This window comes from Typopeltis vanoorti, chromosome 17 (assembly GCF_054136105.1).
Source record: "Typopeltis vanoorti isolate ZY-2024b chromosome 17, IOZ_Tvanoo_1.0, whole genome shotgun sequence".
NCBI lineage: Eukaryota > Metazoa > Arthropoda > Arachnida > Uropygi > Thelyphonidae > Typopeltis > Typopeltis vanoorti.
This window is the reverse complement of record NC_143565.1, coordinates 93,803,112-93,827,481: the sequence shown is the minus strand read 5'-3', so window position 1 is coordinate 93,827,481 and position 24,370 is coordinate 93,803,112. Positions and strand designations below refer to the sequence as shown.

At 36.1% G+C, this 24,370-nt stretch overlaps 1 protein-coding gene across 1 annotated transcript in view; it reads left to right on the top strand.

The window, feature by feature from the left end:
• Positions 1-19,672, top strand: part of LOC150097650 (transmembrane protein 145-like) — an 86,971-nt gene extending 67,299 nt beyond the window's left edge. The window contains exon 5 of the mRNA XM_090407114.1: positions 19,003-19,672. Within this exon, the coding sequence (XP_090263240.1) occupies positions 19,003-19,169 (167 nt within the window). The 3' untranslated portion in view covers positions 19,170-19,672. The remainder of the gene's footprint in view (positions 1-19,002) is intronic.
• The last annotated feature ends 4,698 nt before the right edge of the window (positions 19,673-24,370 follow it).

Sequence of the window (24,370 nt, the reverse complement as noted above, 5' to 3'; positions counted from 1 at the left end):
TTTTTTAATTAATATTGAAAATGTTGACAAAGAATTACAAATGGAAGTAACTGAACTCCAGTGTAATACTGAGCTGAAAAATAAATATAACGAAGTTGGCATACCAAATTTTTATAAATACCTCGACAGTAAATATCCCAAATATAAAATATATTGTGCATAAATGTTGTCAATCTTTGGAAGCACTTATGTATGTGAGCAATTATTTTCAATTATGAAATTTAATAAGTCAAAGTACTGCTCACTGATAAAAGATTCTAGATTAAATGCAATACTTCATATTGCAACACGAAACGAAAAAAGCAGATATTGACATCTTAGTACAGAGGAAAAGATGTCAAATTTCAGGATCAAAAATCAAATTTAAAAAAAGGATGCATAGATAAAAGCAATTGAACTTAATTGAAGATGTAATTGAACTTATATTTTCTGAACTTGTTATATTTTAAATTTTAAAAATAAAAATGATTATAAATTTAAATGGTGGTGTAACTGTTTATGTAAAGTCGTAAAGGTCTGGCAACAAACGGGCCTTTGTTAGAGCCTTTCTTTTTTTTTAGTTTATGTTTTGGTTCACAGAATAATATTGAATACCTCCCACATCTGATATACATCTAATTGACTGGCCCTTTGCTGCGTTTGAGACCCCTGCTCTGCTGTATATTGATAATGTAAAAATGTACTCACCATATACAACTGAACTGTGAACTAATTCATTGTGTTTTGCTGAGAATTGCTGTATAATTTCAAACAGAGTATGAAACTAAGATAGATTTATTATTTTTTCTACATCATAGCAAAGGCTGAACACCTAATAGCTATTGTTCAGTCTCTATTATAAAGTCAGAGTAAGTGTGATTAACAAGTATAAAAAAGTTTATTGTTTGTGATCTGTAAACTCTAAAATTTGCATAATCATATTTATGAGTTAATAAAATTTTGTGTATATTACACACACACACACGTGTGTAGGCCTGCAACATGGTATCCTATCACAACACCTCTTTTAAACTCTGTCAGTTCCCTTCTTGCAGCCATTTCACCCAGATAGAGTTGCACTGACTTGGAGCATCATATTCCTCCAATTTATACTGGCTACAAACACGTGACTTGTTACATGGCATGATGCACCTTGCCCATGGAGGTGTCCACTGACTTCTTTCCAAGCAGTGTATGTGAACATTTTGCAAACTGCAGTATATTTTAATAAACATATTTAAAATGTAGTTCTAAATTCTGGATTCAAATTCCACTATGACATTGAAGTTTTTAAAAAGTATTTATTTATTTATTTGGTAGGTGATTTTTGTTGCTTTTTATGACACTACTGCTGCACTGCTTATTGGACCTCTAAAAGATTGAAGTACATGTTTTGTCTCTAGAGTATAGGAATTGGAATATCGCCCCCCCCCCCCCTTTACAGCAGTAAATGCAATGATAGGTTTATATTATTTGCGGGTGGGATGCACATAAAAATTAAAATATAATGTTTAGTCCCAAGAAGAAGAATAATGTGAGGACAATATGCTTTGTGCGTATTTTCAAGTGAAACTTTCTCTTTTGATAGTGGATTATTACTCGAGCTGGAAAGAACTTTTCTTCTTCTGAAGAAAGATTCTGCTTTCTTCCCCTTGTATGTGACATTCCTTTCCCTACTAGCCAACTGTATAGTAACTTAGTACATCACATCTCAAAATTCAAACTCTTACAAATTTTTAGATACTTGAAGTTTGTATCAGCATCTAATTTTTTGCATGTTGTCTTTTCCTTATACTATGTATTCATGTAAAAATATTTCAGAGGTGAGAGGTTTTAACACGAGCTTATTTGAAACTATTTTTTTGCCAAATTTTGGTGATAGTTTTTTTTCCTTCCCCTGAAACTTGAGTCCGCCCCCTTTTGGCTCCCTTAATATCATCATCATCATCATCAAATTACTGCCATGTATCCTCAAGGGGGTGTACAGGATATAATGGTACTATATGAAAAATTTACATCATTACTAACTTCCTATCTACAATTTTCCTCCAAATCAGTCTGTTACTTGTCAAGACTCCAACATTATCAGATCTTATATTTCTATTGTATCATATCACATTGTACCATATCAATCCACCTATATCTTGGTCTTCCTCTGGGTCGTTTTCCTGGCAACCTGGCAGAGAACACTTGTTTTGCTAATCTTTTCTCACCCATTCTGTTTAAGTGATCATACCACCTGAGATTATTTTTCACTTGGTTAGACTATAATAAATTTAGTTTAATCCTTTATCCAAGCGTGAGCAAACAACGTTTGCGCCTGAAAGTATCTTCAGGACTGGGGTAAGGTAGTACAACACCATGCAACTCGTTGCAAAGGTGGAGCAAGCTTACATCACTCCTATCTCAGTATCTCCCATAATGCAAAACACATCTCCTTATGGGAGATACTGAGATGGCAGTGATGAGAGCTTTCTCCACCTTTGCAATGAGTTGCCCGGTGTTATACTACCTTATCCCAGTCCTGAAGATACTTTTGGACGCAAACTTTGTTTCTCACACTTCGATAAAGGATTAAACTAAATTTATTATAGTCTAACCAAGTGTAAAATAAACTTTAAACATCTTTCTCTAAATCAAGAGTAATTTAAGTTGCCAAAAGGTGGCACACCTTTTGGCAACTTCTATAGGTAAGGATGACCTTGTGATTGCTTCTGCCTGGTATCTCCACATCTGGACCTGGCTCCCACAGAGACCTCAATAAAGGTCGAAACTAGTCTGGGTAGTGGCCCTTCCCTTAATGCATAACATTATACATATCCGCAAGGAGATGTGTTTTGCATTATGGGAGATACTGAGATAGCAGTGATGTAAGCTTCCTCTACCTTTGCAATGAGTTGCCCGGTGTTGTACTACCTTACCCCAATCCTGAAGATACTTTCAGGCGCAAATGTTGTTTGCTCACACTTAGATAAAGGATTAAACTAAATTTATTACACCTGAGATTAGCTCTGCTGACGCATTCCTGGATGCTGACAATGTCAAGTTCTTTCCTAATATCCTCATTTTTAATATATTGCCATTGATGCCATCTGTTCACGCCTCTAATCTTTCTCAGGACTCTCATATATGCGGTCTCTAGTCTTCGGTCAAGTGTTTTACTTCTGACCCAGCTCTCAGATCCCTAAGATAAAATTGGTTTGAACACTGTCTTCAAATTGGTTTGAATAGCTTCTCTCTCGGCACATCTTTAACATGACATGACATGACATGACATCATAATTAACATCTCTAATTTTGATATCATGTTTAATACCACTTTGCTTCATAATGTGATCCATATAGATAATGAATAACAGAGGGGATAATGTACATCCTTGTCTCACACCATATTTAACATCAAACCATCTTCCTGTACTTTCTTCAATTCTAACTGCTGACTTACAACTCAAATACAGACTAAGTATTGCTTGATATAATGCCCCATTGACACCATATAACTGTAGCATATTGAGTAGCTTCTCTCTTGGCACTTGTCGTATGCCTTTTCCAGATCGACAAAACTTAAATACAGATCTTTGTTATATTCCCATGCTTTCTCAACTATTTGTCGTAAAGTTAAGATCTGATTCATCACCAAGCTTTTCTTCCACAATTCTTCTCAACCCTTTCTCAAGTATACTGGCATAAATCTTACCAGCAACACTCAGTAGGGAAATGCCTCTGTAATTCTCACATTCAGTTTTATATATGGGTACTATGAGAGTTCTACTCCAATCATCGGGAATTTGCCCCTCTGTCCAGGCCTTCTGAACTATGCAGTGCAGTGCAGCCACTATAAGACTTTTATACCACCATATAATAAATTTAGTTTAATCCTTTATCCATGTGTGAGCAAACAAAGTTTGCGCCTGAAAGTATCTTCAGGACTGGAGTAAGGTGGTACAACACCAGGGCACTCCTTGCAAAGGTGGAGCAAGCTACCAACACTCCTATCTCAGTATCTCCCATAATGCAAAACACATCTCCTTGCGGATATGTCTAATGTTATGCATTAAGGGAAGGGCCACAACCCAGACTAGTTTCGACCTTTATTAAGGTCTCTTTAGTGGGAGCCAGGCGCAGAAGTGGAGATAGCAGACAGAAGCAATAGCGAAGTCATCTTTACCTGTAGGAGTTGCCAAAAGGTGTGCCACCTTTTTATTAAATTACTCTGGATTTAGAGACAGATGTTGAAAGTTTATTTTTCACTTGGTTAGAGTATAATAAATTTAGTTTAATCCTTTATCCAAGTGTGAGCAAACAAAGTTTGCGTCTGAAAGTATCTTCAGGACTGGGGTAAGGTGGTACAACACCGGGCAACTCATTACAAAGGTGGACCAAGCTAACATCACTCCTATCTCAGTATCTCCCATAATGCAAAACACATCTCCTTGCAGATATGTATAATCCCTTCCCTTAATGCATAACATTATACATATCCGCAAGGAGATATGTTTTGCATTATGGGAGATACTGAGATAAGAGTGATGTTAGCTTGCTCCACCTTTGCAACGAGTTGCCCTGGTGTTGTATCACCTTAACCCAGTCCTGAAGATATTTTCAGGCGCAAATTTTGTTTGCTCACACTTGGATAAAGGATTAAACTAAATTTATTATAGTCTAACCAAGTGAAAAATAAACTTTCAACATCTTTCTCTAAATCCAGAGTAATTTAATAAAAAGGTGGCACACCTTTTGGCAACTCCTACAGGTAAAGATGACCTCGCTATTGCTTCTGTCTGCTATCTCCACTTCTGGGCCTGGCTCCCACTGAAGAGACCTTAATAAAGGTCAAAACTAGTCTGGGTAGTGGCCCTTCCCTTAATGCATAACATTATACATATCTGCAAGGAGATGTTTTGCATTATGGGAGATACTGAGATAGGAGTGTTGTTAGCTTGGTCCACCTTTGCAACGAGTTGTCTGGTGTTGTACCACCTTACCCCAGTCCTGAAGATACTTTCAGGCGCAAACTTTGTTTGCTCACACTTGGATAAAGGATTAAACCAAATTTATTATACTCTAACCAACTGAAAAATAAACTTTCAATATACCATCATACTTCAGCATTTCTGGTCAAATATCATCTACTCCTGCTGCCTTTCCACATTTCAAGCCTTTGATGGCTTTTTCTACTTCAAATATGGATATGTATTCCTGACTGTATGCCTGTTGAGTGTTTTTTGCCACTGTACTATCACTGCTTTTTTCATTTAGCAATTTTTCGACATAATTTCCCCATACTTCAAGGATATCTTTTTCTCCTGTTTTCATGTCACCTTTATCATCTCTAACTCCTTTTACAGCACTCTTTCCTCTATTTCTAAGCTTCTTCAACAACCTCTAGAATATTTTGCCACTTTCTTGATATTTATTTTCTATGTTCTTGCCAAAGTTCTCCCATGATTTTTGTTTAGCTAGTTTTACAAAGTGTTTAGCTTTCTGAGATTTGTCGCTGTATTCTCTAAGAGCACAAGTTGATTTATTTGCCAGGAACTTTTGATATGCTTTCTTCTTTTGCTTCACTGACTCTTTAACTTCCTGTGTCCACAATGGAGTTCTGATTTTTCTATCCTTGCAGACAACCTCACCACATGCTAAATTCCACATTGTCACCTAGCTAGTAAAATGTAGAAGTGGGTGTGTAATAATGGAGGGAAAGAGAATTTGTAAAATATATTCTGAGATAACCTGAGGGAGAGAAGCAACACTTATTATGTAGAATATTTGTTGAGAACCCCATAAGGTCCATATATAACAACACATTCTGATATGTGGATTTCTGGTAACTTGTCATTATATCAAGATTTTTTTCCTTGAAATGAATCACTGGGAGAAATGCAAAGTGAATACATGTCTTGATTATCAGTAGTTAGAGTAGTGGGTCAAAGTATATCATGCATGAGCATGTTCACAGATAAACCAGTGCATCAGTAATACTTCATCCAGGAAATTGTGCATTTTGACATATATTACAATTGTTACATCATTATTGAAAGTAACTGTGTACCAATTACATTTTCCAATGAAGAATATACAAATAATGCATTTTATGTACAAGGTTTGTAATAGCACCACAGTTGTTGCCATTGAGAAATAATTAGCAAAGGTTTCCATGATATCAACATTTGTACAATAATGATTACTGAGAGTTTTGAGGGAAAATGGCTCATCTCTAAGTTCGTCATTGACTGTAACACCTGTATAGTACATTTAGAAGAATAATTTTATGCACCAATCAGTTGGAAAAGACTCGGGTTCAATTTTTGTCCTACCTATAGGAATCTTTATATGGAATTCTTCCAACCGAAGGTAAGTTACCTTAAAATTGAAATGACCTGCTAATTGGATCATATATCTTCCTTCTGAATTTGATTTATGGTATGTTTGTAACATGAACTGCTAGTCCTCTGAGAAAATTTCTCTGTGAATATGAGTAAACATGTACTATTAGACTGACAAAATTCCCACATCATGAAATATGATGGATCTGAATCAGCCAATTTTTAATCAGTTGGCCAGCTGCAGTTACAATATCTCAGACTTCTAGATTCATTGTGTGATCATGAAAAAGCATGGTTATGAACTCAAAGTGAATCGAGAGAAACTATTTCAGTGAATTTTCATTTCTACAAGAAGTTCATAATGCTGCAGTACATCATAGACTACTTTCTGTAGTCTGTAAAGAACTGCTCTATATAGCATAATCCCTCTGACCTGTACATTGTTATCTTTTATTCCAAATGGCCTAGTTGGCCGAATGGTTAGTTAGAGTACCTGCTCTCCAACCAACAGGTTGCGAGTTCAAATCCCACTGAAGGCATGGATGTTTGTGATTGTCTTTAAGTGGGAGATGAATATCATCGCCAGGTGTGAGACCACCATCCTACTTACTGGAGGTCTGAAGTGGTTTCAAAAAGTTCCAAGTTTAGTCTCTAGAGCAGGGTTTCTAGACTGTGTAAAAATAATAATTAAAAAATTACAAAAAAAAATATAAAAATTTATAAAAAATGGGAAAAAAATAGTCAACTCACCCACAGTACAAATGTACTATAGGTTTACTAATAACTTTTTGTAGGTGGGACCCACATAAAAAAAAAAAAAAATAATCATCCCTGTTTAAGACTTTGTGGAATGCTACCCAGTGATCAAAATGCTGTGACACTTTGCAGGAATACATTGTGCATCGTGCAAAAGCAATATTATTATTATTTATTAATATCTGACCTCCATGTAGTCAGAGCATCATTGTGTGAGTTACACATATTACTCATCCAACCATGCCTTAAACTGATTCAATGTGTACACATTCACAAACACATCAGGCAATGCATTCCACTCACCAACCACTCTCCATGCAAAATAACTTACTCCTCACACCCCTCCTTATACAGTTTCCAGCTGATAGCCTCTTGTTCTACCTCTCCCATTCTGTGAAAAATCTTTCATATCAACTTGATAACAACCCTTGACTAGCTTATATGTCTCAATCATACCCCCCCCCTTTCCTCCTATTCATGAGGCTTTACAATTTACATTCTCTCAATCTCTCCTCATACTCCACATTCCAGAAACCACTGACCACCTTTGTGAATCTTCTCTGGACCCATTCTAACATATCACCATGAAAACCCAATAACAAAATGTGTGCACAATAATACATATGAGTCCTGATCAAGGCCTTATACAATGGCATCATAACCTTTTTTTTCCTTGCATGTCAGGGTCCTCCGCATCATTGCCATTATTCAATTTGATGTCTTCACAACTTGTGCAATGTGGTCCCTGAATTTTAGGTCCTTGTCCACCACTCCCAGATCTCTCATCTCCTCTACCTGCTTTAATATTTCCCCACTAAGTGTATACTTTGCATCTCAGTTGCTTACCAAATTTCATAACCTTACACTTTGCAACATTAAACTGACAGTTCCACTTACCTGCCCATTCATTAAATCTATTCAAGTCCTCCTGTAATGCCATAACATTGCATTGCTCTATCCAGTTTTATATAACCTGCAAACAGCTGCAAATCACTAGTTAAATCCATCCCAATATCATTAATATACAAATTGAACAGGAATGGTCCCAAAACTGACACCCACAGTACACCATTAGTGACCTTCCTCTTTCAGGATACTGCATCTCCATATACAACTTTCTGATACCTGTCTGACAGCCAGTCACTGATCCAGTTCAGAAGTCTGTTATCCAATCCCATCTGTTTCAATTTATTTAAAAGCTTGTCATGTGGCAGCTTATGAAAAAAGCTTTTGCAAAATCTAAGTACACCACCGTATATGCATCTCCCCTGTTCAAGGTATTTGTCACCTTGTTATAGTACATAAGTTTATTCATAAGTACATAAGTTTATAAGTTTAAAACATGATCCCCTTTAACAAACTCATTTCTATATCCTCACCGATATGTCTAATACCTTCACCACAACTCCAGATATACACATTGGTTTATAATTTTAAGACACAAGATTATCACAATCTTTATGCAATGGAACAATTTACCTTGTTTCTACTCTCTTGGAACCTGTCTGTTGTAAGATTCTTACTAAATAGGCATGAAAATGCTACTGCCAATTCCCTGGAACATTCCCTTTATCAAATCCCATTGCCTTATTAGCATCAAGGTTATTTATTTCTTCAAATACCTCCTGCTTACTCACAATTAAGCCATCCTTTCCTATGTCCTCTACACATAAGTTCCCCATAATTCCACCCTGACCAGGATGAAACACCTTTTTGATCACTGAATATTTGTTGAAAGTTTTTTCCCACTTGTTTATATTATAAATTAAAGATGCCAAGAAATTATATTCTCAGTTTCATCCTTTATCCAAGTGTAAGTAAAACAAAGTTTGCACATGAAGTAACTTCCCGAGTGGGCTGCTTGTATATAGAGGCTAATGACTTCACATCGGTTGCCTTAGTATCCCATAATGCAATGCATGTATACTTATGGACATGTATAAAAAGCTATGCATTATGGGAAGGGCCACTACCCAGACCAGTTTTGACCTTTATTGAGGTCTCATCAGTGGGAGCCAGACCCAGAAGTGACACCAAGGTTTTGAAGTAATGCAGAAGTCATATTTCCATATACAAGTAGTCAAAAGGTGTCACACTTTATTAAAATTTGCGAGCATAATTCATTCTGGAGACGTGCTTGTAATCCAAAGCACTCGTATATCAAAGCAAATTTCCCCATAAGAAATAATCGAAACTCAGATGATTCACTCCAAAACTCAAAAATATTCATATAAAAATTATTAATACAAAAGGGTCAAAGCTGTATAACTGAGAGGAGACCTCCACATAGCCTTTAAAGGAATGCGGAGAACCGACCAGGGCTTCTGACCTAATGTCCAATCCTCACCTTCTCGTGGTGCACCCTGTTGGGTATCTACTTTGATACTGAACGAACGAGGATGGGCTGGCAATTTGGGATTTAGCCGACCAAATTGTATTCTTATTGGTTAAACCAAAATAAAAAAATGATGGTACAACATGACAAAATTTCATGCCGGCTGGGGCGTCGCCCGGTTAAACAAGGCCCCCGTTGTTTTCGCCAGGGAACCAGGGCGAACAGCGAAAAGTCAGCTACTGGAACAAATCTGAAAACAAACCCCAACTCAACATCACCAGAGTTAAAGATCGGTACTATCAACGTAAGAAGCCTGAATGGCAAAGAAATGGAGCTAGCTGAGGAATTAGATAAGTACCAGATCGACATAATAGGGGTGACTGAAACAAAAAAGACCAAAACTGGTGAGATCTTTCTGAGCAATAAATACAAAATGTTATATTCAGGCAATGACAATCAAGGAAAAGAAGGAGTAGCCATAGTATTCAACACAAAATACGAGGCTAATCTTCTTGAATGGCAGTCAGTCTCAAGTAGAGTAATGTGGGCAAATATGAGAATGGGGAACTGGACAATGAGACTTATTTGTGCCTATGGTCCCACAGAAGGCTCTACTAAGGTAGAAGTGGAGGAATTTTTTGAGGCTTTAGAAAAAGCAACTGACACAATGAAAAAGGAAAAGTTGGTCCTTGTTGGGGATCTAAATAGTAGAGTAGGAAATGATTGTGAGACATACAAAAATATTTTGGGAAAATTTGGAGAAAAGAGCAAAGCTAATAATAATGGCAAATATCTGTTGGATTTCTGCTCAGGACATGGACTGGTTATTACTAACACCATGTTCCAACATAAAAATGTGCACAAATTCACATGGAGAGAAGAGGCTAGGAATAAGAAAAGTCTCATTGACTATGTTATTGTTGATAGTGATGTTATCTCCCTGGTGCAGGACACCAGAGTGTACAGAGGATTTGAAATTGGAAGTGATCACTATTTAGTCTTGAGCAGGATAAAATTGAATTTCATATTGAAAAGAATAACATGTAAGAAAGTTTTAAAGCGAATAAAAGTTGAGCAGCTCTCAGATGTAAACTGTAGACTAAAATACAGAAATATTATTGAAAAGAAAATGAAAGAGTTTGAGAACAGGAATCAAACCTTGGAGATTCAGTGGCAAACTCTGAAGGAAACATTGATTGATTCTGCCAGAGAGGCATGTGGTGAGGTTGTGTGCAAAGATAAAAAAATCAGAACTCCCTGGTGGACACAGGAAGTTAAAGAGGCAGTGAAGGAAAAGAAGAAAGCATATCAAAAGTTCCTGGCAAATAAGTCAGCTTTTACTCTTACAGAATACAGAGACAAATGTATGAAAGCTAAACAGTGTGTAAAACTAGCTAAACAAAAGTCATGGGAGGACTTTGGCAAGAATATAGAAAATAAATATCAAGAAGGTGGCAAAATATTCTGGAGGTTGTTGAAGAAGCTTAGGAATGGAGGAAAGAGTGCTGTAAAAGGAATTAGAGATGATAAAGGTGAAATGAAAACAGGAGAAAAAGATATCCTTGAAGTATGGAGTAATTACTTTGAAAAACTGCTAAATGAAACAAGCAGTGATGAAAGCACAGTGATAAAAAACACTGACCAGGCATGCAGTCAGGAATACATATCCATCCTTGAAGTAGAAAAAGCCATCAAAGGCTTGAAATGTGGAAAGGCAGCAGGAGTAGATGATATTCGACCAGAAATGCTGAAGTATGGTGGTATAAGAGTCTTACAGTGGCTGCACTGCATAGTTCAGAAAGCCTGGACAGAGGGACGAATTCCTGATGATTGGAGTAGAGCTCTCATAGTACCCATATATAAAAAGGGAAATAAAACTGAATGTGAGAATTACAGAGGTATTTCCCTACTGAGTGTTCCTGGCAAGATCTATGCAAGTATACTTGAGAAACGGTTGAGAAGAATTGTGGAAGAAAAGCTTGAAGAACAAGCTGGATTCAGGCCAAATAGAGGCTGTCAGGATCAGATCTTCACTTTACGACAAATAGTCGAGAAAGCATGGGAATATAACAAAGATCTGTATTTAAGTTTTGTTGATTTGGAAAAGGCATATGACAAGGTGCCAAGAGAGAAGCTATTCAATACGCTGCAGTTATATGGTGTCAATGGGGCATTATATCAAGCAATACTTAGTCTGTATTTGAGTTGTGAGTCAGCAGTTAGAATTGAAGGAAGTACAGGAAGATGGTTTAATGTTAAATCTGGTGTGAGACAAGGATGTACATTATCCCCTCTGTTATTCATTATCTATATGGATCACATTATGAAGGAATGTGGTATTAAACCTGATATCAAAATTGGAGATGTTAATGTCAGCTCTTTGCTTTATGCGGATGATGTTATACTTCTAAATAAATCCGCTACAAGTCTGCAAGATTCTCTGACTAAATTGAATAGCTGTTGTAATAGATATGGTATGAAGGTCAGAAATAAAAAGACAAAGACAATGAAAATAGGCAGAATCATTGAAAATGTCAACTGTGTTGTGAATGGAGAACCTGTGGAACAAGTAAAACATTTTAGCTACTTAGGCACAATTTTTACTGAAGATGGTAAACTAAATATAGAAATAGACAACAGAATCAGCAAAGCTGGTATCGTGGGAAGTCAATTGAATAAATTCATATGGAATAAGAAAGAAATTAGTCGGAACACTAAATTAGCTGTATACAAAACTGTGTTCAAACCAATTTTAACTTATGGATCTGAGAGCTGGGTCAGAAGTAAAACACTTGACCAAAGACTAGAGACCGCAGATATGAGAGTCCTGAGAAAGATTAGAGGCGTGAACAGATGGCATCAATGGCAATATCATATTAAAAATGAGGATATTAGGAAAGAACTTGACATTGTCAGCATCCAGGAATGCGTTAGCAGAGCTAATCTCAGATGGTATGGTCACTTAAATAGAATGGGAGAGGAAAGATTAGCAAAACAAGTGTTCTCTGCCAGGTTGGCAGGAAAACGACCCAGAGGAAGACCAAGATATAGGTGGATTGATACGGTACAAAGTGCCTTAGACGATAGAAATATAAGATCTGATAATGTTGGAGTCTTGACAAGTAACAGACTGATTTGGAGGAAAATTGTAGATAGGAAGTTAGTAATGATGTAATTTTTTCATGTAGTACTGTCATATCCTGTACACCCCTTGAGGGTACATGGCAGGAATTTGATGATGATGATGATGATGATGATATATATACTTTTTTATATTTTTATTATGTATTTAAATGTAATACTGTATATATAAAGTAATCAAATTATTAATTACATTACAATTACAGTAATTGTATTGGGTAGAACAACTTTCATTGTCACTAACGGAATCACTGCTCTCTGTTGACTCTTTTTCTTTTTGTCAACTTTAACAAGGAACCTATCCAATGACACTTGCTTTTGCCTCCTTTTGAGGATTTCACGAAAATATGACATTGCATTGTCGTTAAACAGATTCATTGCACACACTGTCACAGCTTTACTCGGGTGGTATTTTTCTACAAAATTTTGTGGCTTGTGATCATGTGACACTCGGCAGACAGAGCATATAGGTAATACTTGTATTGCAAGACCTCGCTCGTTTATCAAGTTAAAATTTATTAAAAAATTTTGCTCGTCTTGCAAAACACTTGCAGACCAAGTTACTTGCAATCCAATCATCAGTGGCTCTCACTGATAAGACCTAAATAAAGATTGAAACCAGTTTGGGTAGTGGCCCTTCTCGTAATGTATACCATTATATATGTCTGTAAGGATATGTGCATTGCATAAGGTATACTATATGAAGTCATTAGCCTCTGTATATAAGTAGAATAGTCATGAAGTTACTTCACATGCAAACTTGGTTTTTCTTACACTTGGATAAAAGATGAAACCAAGAATATAATTTCTTGATTATTGAATACCTCAACGATATGTTCTGCAGCAGTTACCATTCTACTATTTTCATCCATTAACATCATTTTACCATAACCATTCTTCTTTCTGCTTGCACATATCTAAAAAAGTCTAAGTTTTCTTCTCCTGATTTGCCAATTTCCGCTCAAACTGCACTTTTGTTTTCTTTACTAACTGAGTCACTCTCCTGGCTTGTTCTTTATATTTTTCATGTAACTAATTATTACCATTATTCATCTTGTACTGCCTCCAAAGTACCTTCTTCTAGATTTCATGCTTAAGCTCCTCATTTATCCTTTTTACACTTATCTTATTCAGCCTTTTAGCCTTTGGAATACATTCACACATCGATATTGTTATATATTTCTTTGCCAGTTCCCAAGCATCATTTATTTCCTTACCGCTCAATTCTTCATTCCATGCTATAGCTCCAAGCTGTCTCCTAAAATTGTCATAATCACCAACCTTACAATTCCACATATATCCTTTCCTCACAGAAGTCTGTATACAGCTAGCCACAACTCAGGTGATCACTTCATGATCATTCTCACCAACTGGAGGAAAGCACAAAATCCCATTCACAATTGCATTTCTGATGAAATGATGAGATCTAAAATTCTCCATCCACTCCTTTACATGCTGCCTGAGATAGTTATTTCTCAAGAACTGGAGAAATTAATTTTCCTCATTCCCAAATGCTATCTCTTCATTCCAATCTATACCATCATAATTAAAATCGCCCATAATAATTACTCTTCCTTTGTTCACTAATCGAAGTTGTTTATACATTTCTTCATCATCATCCTCCACATTCCCTGGCCTATAGAAACACATCGACTAAATATGTCTTCCTGTCAACCTCCACGTTACACCACACTGCCTCATAACCATTGCTACTATTTCCCATTTCTTTCTTTCATGTCTACCTTATATGGACATAATTCCCATGCTATCATCAGCAGCACTGCCCCATCCCTTCTTGTCCTTTCTATCCTTGCAAAAAATACTGTATCATTCCATTTCTATTCCTCTTAGGATATCATCTTCATTCAACCATGTTTCACTTATTCCAATGATTTTGGGGTGAATAAACTCAATCAGTGAACCATTTCATCTCCCTTATTTCTGATACTTCTAGCATTGCAAACAAACATAGCAGTTCATTTTTAGGTCTATAATCAGTCCTATCAAAGCCATGTTGTTTGCAATTTTCTCACCACACCTGCACTTTCCCAATCACCTTTATCGCCTCTTACCACATACAGGGTGTTCGGGATAAATTTGACATATTTATAATTAATTATATTTTTCCGTAAGTTACATGTATTAACACACACTTCTCTTCATTTAAAAGTTTGGACCCTTCTTCATTCATATACAAGATGTCAGAAAGGATGGATAGCTGGAACCCACCTGAATCATGGAAGAGAATAACTTGTATCATGATGATTCGTGCCCGCCATCAAAATAAGGATATTACGACTGCTGCCCAATGCTCCCTGAATACAGTAAAAACAATCAGGCATGAACTAGAGACTTGCAATGGTGACTACGAGGATGTAGCAAGAAGAAAGATCCCTAGCAGACGATCTGATTGCGTTCGTACAGCAGAATTCCTCGCAAATCTGCAGGAACAGGTGTTGAAGAACCCTGGCATTGGAATTCGGGCTTTGTTCGTGGAGTTGCTAACTGTAGTCAAGCCCTGGATAACAAGGGTAGCCAATGGTAGGCCGTATGTATGGCAGCAGGATTCGGCCCCTTGCCACACCTCTGGGAAAAGTCAAAAATGGTTGTCTGAAAATTTCTACGACTTCACCAGTCCAAATGTTTGGCCTCCAAACTCCCCAGACCTTAACCCCATGGATTATTTTGTATGGGGCGCAGTTGAAAAAGACACCAATCGCACTTCCAGTAATACAAAAGCCCAGTTAATGGATAAAATTAAAACAGTTTTTGCGGCCCTTCCCAGGGAGACTGTAGCATCAGCTTGTTCGAGGTTCCGAAGCAGAATTGAAGCTGTGATCGATGCTAATGGTGGTTATTTTGAGTAAATCTTGTTGATAGTATTGTAATTAACTCTGCCTGTAATGTTTTTTTGTCAATTCATTAAATTTAATAGATACAAAGAAGATTTTCTTTTTCCTTACGAAACTGTCAAATTTATCCCGAACACCCTGTATATCTGCTCATTCTCAACTTCCCCACTCACATTGCAGTATATTCCATCTCCATACACACATTCACTGTTACTTTCAACATCCACTTTCCCTATGCCATGTCTCCTTGTCCACCCGAGTTCCTCCTGTTTCTCTTGCATTCCCATTCTATCTTCATCTGTCATACTACTTCTGTTTCCACTGCCAAGCACTTCTCTCTTCAATATCACTCTCTGGATCTTTCACTTCATCTCTTGACAATGATGACTTCAACTTCTGACCTCTTGCTTCCATCACACACTGTACTTCCATCTAGTAGCACTTTCTCCAGTGCACTCACTGCAAAGCCATTCAAATGCAACCCATCATGCCTGTATAATTCCATTCTTACCTCAAACACATGCTATACATCCACAAACTGTACTCCCTTCTCCTCACATAGCTCCCTAGCATACCATTCATGATTCTGGCTTTTCGTCTCAACTCATCATTGTCATAACCTCAGCAACAGACTGACATCCTTTCCCACTATACTGTTATCTTTCACTCTTCTCAATAACCTCCTGATATTTGCTATTACATGCTCTCTATGCACACATAAATCATTTGTCCCCATGACCACCTCTTGCTCGTTTCCTCCTCATGTCCAATGCCTGAATAATCTTGTTCATTCTTCCTCCTGGATAGCAAACCTTATGGGCTCTCTCATTAACTATTCCTTTAACTATGGAATCTCCATACACTGCTATCCTGGAATTGTTACCTCTTTTACCCATTTTTCTTTCATTCTATTCTTTTGTGCACTTTCATTAGTTTCCATTAAACATCTAATATCACTCCACATATTCCTTATTTCATCTTCAGTAACTGTTTCATCAAATCTTGCATTCCGACAATTTCACTCTCCATCACTCCTGTAGTCTAACTACCTCTCATTCTGCTGCGCCTCACTTCCTTTTCCTTATTCATACTTCCTTTTGCTCCCTTATCAGTAACTTTCGCTTATATATATTCTTGCATTCTTTCACTCCCTCAGTTTCACTAGCTTTCGTTTCATTTTTGTTTCTTTCATTTATACCATCTTGTATCATTTCAGTCTGTTTTGCATTTGTTGACTCATGGTCTAATAATATATTGCACTTCCTACAAATCTATACTTGCTCTCATCTCCCGTTCATTCTCTCCACAAACACATCTCATACATTCCACCATGCATACATATTGCAATCACAACATCGAACCATTTTTGAAATATCTCTGTTGTTAATGCCACTTGGTTTTTGTGGCACTCACCTAGTCACACCAGTCGACGCCCGTATGGTTAACCTCATGAGTACTGCCATTGTATTCTATGTAAAGAAGGCAGTTTCAATTAATAAATCATGCAGACACTTTGTTATCAAAAATAAATAGTATAATACTAAAATTCAAGAAATATTGCCAGTTATTATTCAAAATAGCACTTATCTTTTCTGGAGCTCTTTTCCAACAATACACACCATATGGCCCTCTAGTGGCCGCCTGAGAAAAATATCTGTGGAAAAAAAAGTAGTTCCAAAATTCACCACCAAGGTATGTATGATGTAACAAATGTAGATGTTGTAATTTTTCTGTGTGTGTAAGGAGAAAAGCAACACAAGCATAAATAACATTTTTATTCACTTCTATTATGCATTCACGGACTGTACTGTTCAATGTACTGCCCTTCCCAGTATGCCACAAACTACATCCTTTGCACAGTGTGTTCAATGGCAGAATGTAGCTGGTCAGGACTGATGTTGTGAACATGCCGTGTTATGCTGTCTTTCAGTGCTGGCAAGTTATCAGGGTGATCCTGATAAACCCTGTTTTTGAGAAATCCATAGAGCCAGAAGTCACAGGGTGTCAGATCAGATGATCAAGTCAGCAATGAAGGTGGAAAACACATGGATGATCACTCTGGCTTCCATGAAATGTTCTCAAAGAACCTCCAATTACTGATTGACTGATGTGTGGAGGGGCCCCATCATGCATGAAAATGACTGATTCCATGCACAGGCACTACTGTAGCTGTGGCACAACAAAATTGTTTATCATATTGCAATATCTCTTGGCAGTAACTGAGCAGGTCATCACAGAATCCAACTGGCAAAACTCCTTAAAGAATGGTCTAATAATAAACAAAGCTGTAAACCCACATCAGACAATAACTTTGGGTGAACACAAAGGAATTTGTTGGATTGCATGCAGGTTCCATAGGCCATATTTGACAGTTGTGGGTATTCACGGCTCCATTCAGGTGAAAGCCCCCCCCCCCCCCCACAAAATCATCCAAGCCCATGCAGCATCCGTGTTCACTCAAACAAGGAATGTTAAAGTGGATGCCATTCAACTTTAAAAGTCCTGTGGGTGCAACTCCTGTGTTAGGATTATCTTGATTAGGTAGAAATGTAGAATCTTCTGTAGAATTTTCCTGGCAGTCTTGATATAGCAAATGTACTGCAGGAACGAATGCTGTTATTCATGGCCTGCTCCACAACAGCTGTGGCAACTTCATTTGCTTGTTGTGAACAGATTGGTTTGCGACCTCTGCAAGGTCCAACTCCCAACAATCCTGTTTCTTCAAAATGACTAATTATTCATCATAGAGAGCACATGGAGATAGTAGACATCAAAATTTGTTCAGGCGACGAAATTTGTAGAGTGCAGCAGCAGCAATTGTTTAGGAAGTACAGCTTCATGAGCAAAGCATGTTGGGGAAAGGTTAGTGCTATCACTGTGGATGGTATTAACAACCAGAATGAAGAGAAACATCCCATGTCCATCTTTTTTGAACCCTCCTGGCACCTAGCGAGTTATATGATATACAAATTCCATGCATTTGGTGTTTACAATGCCCCTGATGGTGAATCCCCCCCCCCCCTCAAATATCATTTCTATGGCACAAATGTATTTCTGAAAAGTTTTGCAGCATTTGGATAACTGGATGGCTCTCCACAAGGACTTTAACAGGGATACTTTAATTTTGATCATTCTGTATTTTCTAATGCAAATCCTGCTCACAAAAGTTATCACCCTATAATACATTATTTTTGTGGGCAGGCTAAGGTAATTTATTAAAAAGATAATCCATAATCATTGCTCTAAGATGCCAAGCATGGAATGTTTTCAAGTTGTTTCAGATCTTCAATAAGATAAGCAGGTGGTAGTCTCACATTCATTTATCACCTAAGGACACTTACAAACACCCATACCTACAATGGGATTTGAATCCATAGCATATTACTTGAAGAGTGTAGATGACATCAGTTCTGTTAATCAGACCAACAGTAACCTCAGGAATACCAATCTTGGAGGTGATATAAAATTACTGGATGCCTTATATAAGAAATGAAAAAAAAAAAAGGAAATGATATTAATTAATATTGTTGTATAGCCATTTTATTGCTTATGCTTTTATGTTTATTAATAAAGTAACTACTAATTATAGCAGCTATTTTCTTTATTATACTAGGAATTACATCCAGTGCTGATTTTATGGCTTTTGCTATTATGGCTCATCTTCTATGGCCAACTCGCAGCGAGCAGTATTTCCAGTTAGCAACAGAAACTGATCCAGGTGAAGAACTGGAAGAATTTAATGAAGCTCCTCATAATGTTCCAAGGCCTCAGAAAGTATGAGAGGATATGCTTTTATACATCCATAACCAAAGAAAACCTAAAAGCAGTTCTGTTGGGTTCTCCTCCCCCTTTTTAAATTATAGTTCTGTTTTATTTTATTCTTGTTAATATTTAAATAATTCTCCTTTTGTGTAATTGAAACGTTTACAAAATTTTCATAGATTGAGAAACTTAATTTTTCGACAAAATATTTCAAAAATTGAACATTGTTGTTCAAGAAGAGAAATGAATGTCAAAATATTTCTGTACATACAGTAATCCGAATTGGAAAATGTCATTCCAACTTGTTATTAAATAACAGTAATTTGCTAATTTGGCCCAATAATTTATTGATAGCTAAAAAATGAACGGGCGCTCTTACTGATGCTTTATTGAATTTTTTGGATGGCAAAATGTCAATGATCCTAATGAATACTTAAGTATTTATCCTGAGTGAAAAAATAAATAAAATAATTTATTGATACTGAATGTATCTATAGGACTGTAATGTTGTAGTTGTATAGACATTCTCAAACCAGCTTTATTAATTTGTGAAGTTCAGAAATAAATGAAAAATGAATACATGTAATAATGTTATTTAAGCCCGGTAATTATTTAACAAATTATTATATTTCCATAGCTGTGTGAAAAGGTTTTGCATCCCCATTGTTTTAAGTTAATTTTAATTTCTTAAGTTACCAAAAAATAAAAGAATATAAATAAATAAATAAAAAAGAGCCTGGTTTGTGGATGTGGATGTGGCATTTGCCAACCACGGCACTTGGCCGCACGAAGGAAGACTTGGTTTCGAGTCTAGTCGGTGACTAGAGGAAATTTTTCTAAGCCTTTTTTTCGACCGGTTAGTCGATCTCTGGCACGGGCAAGCAGGTTTTTCCTCCCGGAAACTCGGGTTTTTCGTCCTGTAAACTCAAGAAAATCGACCGTAGAACCCACATTATTCAGACATTAAATATATTGTGTTAGGGTTAGGGACCACGAGATGGCGGCACATTTGAGCCGTCTCTCTTCACTGAGTACCGCTTAATTAGTGATAGCCTTGGGCCATCTATCTCTGATTGGTACCAGTGGAGATTGAACTGCCCACTCAGTCTCCAAAAGTTAGATAGGGCTAAATGGCCTCGCCTACTCCCCGTATACGGGAATAATAATAATTAAAAAAAAAAAAAAAAGGCGTTAGCTGATTTTTTCTGATTTTATAAATAAATAAATAAAATATTCTCTGCCAAAAATATTCCAAATGATTAAAATTATTTTTAAAATTATTTTTTCAGCATAAAACCACAAACAAAGATATCAAATAGAACCTATGTTTTTATTTTAACTAGCTTTGTGAAATACTTTGTTTCACTTCATTAGGAAATAGCATGAATAAACTAAAAACTAGAATAGAAAACAAGTAATAACAGTTAACATTTCTAGTGAAAAATATTTGAAAATGTTTAAACAATGGAAAGCGTGCATTTGCTATTGTGCTGGCTGCTGGTTTGTTAGTTGCTATAACATAATACTGGTAGATACAAGTGTGTCATGATGGATTAAGAAAGACAGATTATGTAAAATCATCTCTTGCTTTTTGTTGCACTGTTGCACTATAGAGGATGCTGCATCATTTGAGCTGATTCTTTGAATGTTCGAGTAAAAATAGTATTCAGTGTGGAGCATTTCAGTTTGTTGTTACTTGGTGTTTTGTTTCTGCTGTCTGTGCTTCCAGCCCTGATTTGTGCTTGCTTTCATTCATTCTGAACATCCTTATATTGTTCCAATCAGCATATCTCACCAGATCTGCCACTCTGTCCTATGTAGTGTAGACTACAATTGCAACTAATCTTTTAGACCCCTGATTTTTTGAGTGGTGGATGTGGAAGTTTAGGAGGTTTCAGATGCTCAGAGATTTTGTTGAGTAGGTAGAAGGCAACTTTTAAGTTTTGTTGGCGAAAACAATCTTGCTATGTTATCTGTGATTGATTGTATATATGGAAAAACCGTTCCTCCTTTGTATTCTTGGTTTTTTTTTTTTTTTGTTTTTTTGTTTTTCTGACTGTTTTGGAGGTTGAAATAGAATTTTTTTTTATTAATTTCTGTTGTAGACATTTTTTGGAAAGACAAAATTAAGATACTGTAGCTCTTGGTTTCTTTTATCTATGTTGGTGGAAATTCTGTAGGCTCTTTCGTGTAAGGAACAAATGATGCCCATTTTTTGCTCTGGGTGGTGGTGATGAGAAGTTGGGTGTAGGTAACACCCTGTGTTAGTTGGTTTCCTGTAGACTGAGAAGTTGAGTGTGTTTTGTTCTGATATCTTGACTAGTGTATCCAAAAATTATGAAGACCTATTTCTTTCTAATTCAACGTGAATTTAATCTGAGGATGAATGTTGTTGAGGAAGGGGATGAAATCTTGTAATTGTGTAATAGTATGGGCCAGATCATAAAAATATCAACATATTTTCACCAAATTTTTGGTTGTGTTGGACCAGTTTTTCAAACCAGTCCATGAATAGGTCAGCTAACAGAGAAGAAAGGGAATAGCCCCATTTCTAGTCCTTTCTGTTCAAAAAAATCCTCTTCAAATTTGAAAAAAGTACTGTTGATACAGTGTTTGAAGAGGTCAACTCTGGAAGATACAATTACTTCAAGATGTCTTGAAGTAATTGTATGATTTGTTCTTGGAATGTTAGTGAAAAAATTTAGTATGTCCAGGCTTGCAGTTATATCAGTAAGAGCCAATGTGATGTCTTTGATATATTCTATGAAGTGTATGGTGTTTTTTACATAAGAGGATGTTTGCCCTGATGTAAGGTTTCAGTAGGTTTGCTAGATGCTTAGATGGTAAAGAAGTCAGAGAGTTTCTAGTTTTCTTGCATGAACAGTTGGTCTTAATGGCAAGTCTAGTTTAGGGATATATATTCTTGGAACAAGGTCTAGTTAAATTATTCAAAACACTTCTAGAAGACACAAATACCTATGAATGATTACTATTGATTACCGTTTTTACTCAAGAGAATTCAAAGAATCAGCTGGAAATACAGCATAACAAAAAACAAGGGATGATTTTACATCACTAGTCATCCTTAATCCATCATGACACACTTGTATCTACCAGTAGTATGTTACAGCAACCAGCATGATAGCAAATGCATGCTCCATTGTTTAAACATTTTCAAATATTTTTCACTAGAAATGTTAACTATTATTACTTGCTTTCTAGTTTTTAGCTTATTCATGTTATTTCCTGATGAAGTGAAACAAAGTATTTCACATAAAGTATTTTTAGCTTCTATTTGACATTTTTGTTTGTGGTTTTATGCCAAAAAAATAGTTCTAAAAATCCTATCCCCACAGAAGCCTATGCAACAAGATGAAAATTGTTGTTCGGTGATTTAACCATATCAGTTTGAAATAATAATGATGCCATGCATTCATCCTATATTTCCAAATAGATTGACAGCTTATGAAGTTGCCATTGATTGTTTTTATACTCACAACTATCATTTAAATTTGTTGATGATTGTGTAAGATCATATAGGTGCATGTGGATGTATGCATTGACAAACAAATAATATTAACTATAACATTATAGTAGTTAACATTATAATATTTGGATAACTAACTTTAAGTTTTAATCAATAAATCCCCCCCCCCCTCCCTGAACAAAACAACTTTTCTCTTGGCACTTGTCATGTTCCTTTTTCAGATCTAAAAACTTAAATACAGATCCTTGTTATATTCTCATATTTTCTCAACTGTTGTCGTAAAGTGAAAAATCTGATCCTGACAATCCCTTCATATTTAAGCATTTCTGGTTGAATGTCGTCTACTCCAGTTGTCATTCCACATTTCAGATTTTTGATTGGTTTTTTTCTACCTCAAGGATTGATAAAAGAACATACTTCTGATAGCATTCTTCGTGAATGCAATTAGAAGTGTATGTCAATACTTGATGTGTACTTTCCACTGTTTTGTCAGTTTTCGTTTCATTTTTTAAGCAATTACTCCAGACATCTAGAATATCTTTATCTTCAGTTTTCATATCACCTTTATAGACTATATATATATATATATATATATATATATATTGCTCAATATGTCATTCCATTTACACTTTAAAGTGTAAATGGGATGTGATTTAGTGATTTCTTTTACAGTACTCTTTCCTTCATTTCTGACTTTTACATCTTTTTTTGGACCCCTGGTCTACAGCTGCAACCAGTAATAAATTTTGTACTATTGGTACCCTCTATCTTGCACCATATAGCCTCAAGCGAACCATTTCCCTCAAGCCCTCTTCTAATTTTGTTAGTTGTAGTTCTTCAGCTATCATCAATATCCCACCTTTTGTCCTATTGCCTCTTCCTTCTTGAAAATGCAATGCCCTTTACATTCTATCCCAGTAATTATATAATTTTCTGTCAACCAGGTTTCACCAATGCCTATAATTTTTGGCCAAGTCAAGCTGACCAATGCCAAAGACTATTCTCCCTTATTTCTGATACTTTGACATTCATGTACATGTTTAACATCCCCTTGGATCCCCAGTTACCTTTGTGCAATGTCATTACCAACCCATTTGAATCTGAAACCTGTGAAATCACATTGAGCATTGCATAATCACTTCTGTATACACTTAAAAATGAATGTAGACACTCATTTACTCATTTTTAATACTAACCGATATGATGGTGACTTGTTATAATTAGGGGTGCATTAATCTGCTACAGTTAATGATGCCACATCTGCAATGCTGACACTTGTCATTTATGCTTGTGGCATATTAAAAAAGACAAAAATTAATTGTTTTTTAATACTAATTTAGCTTTTAGTAAAACTACTGCTTATTCAAATACCTTGTTCATTGCATATTCAACTACCAAGTAAAGCAGAACATGCTTTTATAGTTTTGAGTTGATTTTTTCCACATGCCAATTACAGCCAAGACATGGAAGTATCCTTTCACTCAGGCTATTTTTAAGCAACTTTTGAATGAGATGCAAAACTTTATCACATGCTGATTGATTTTTTCCTCATGCCAATTACAGCCAAGACAAGTATCCTTTCACTCAGGCTATTTTTAAGCAACTTTTGAATGAGATGCAAAACTTTTTTTTTTCCTATAAACGTATTTTGAATAATTGTGATATCAAATTAAAATTACTAGTTAACAAAATGTCTAATTTTATGAGTTTAGTTAAGGTAATGCTAAGTCTG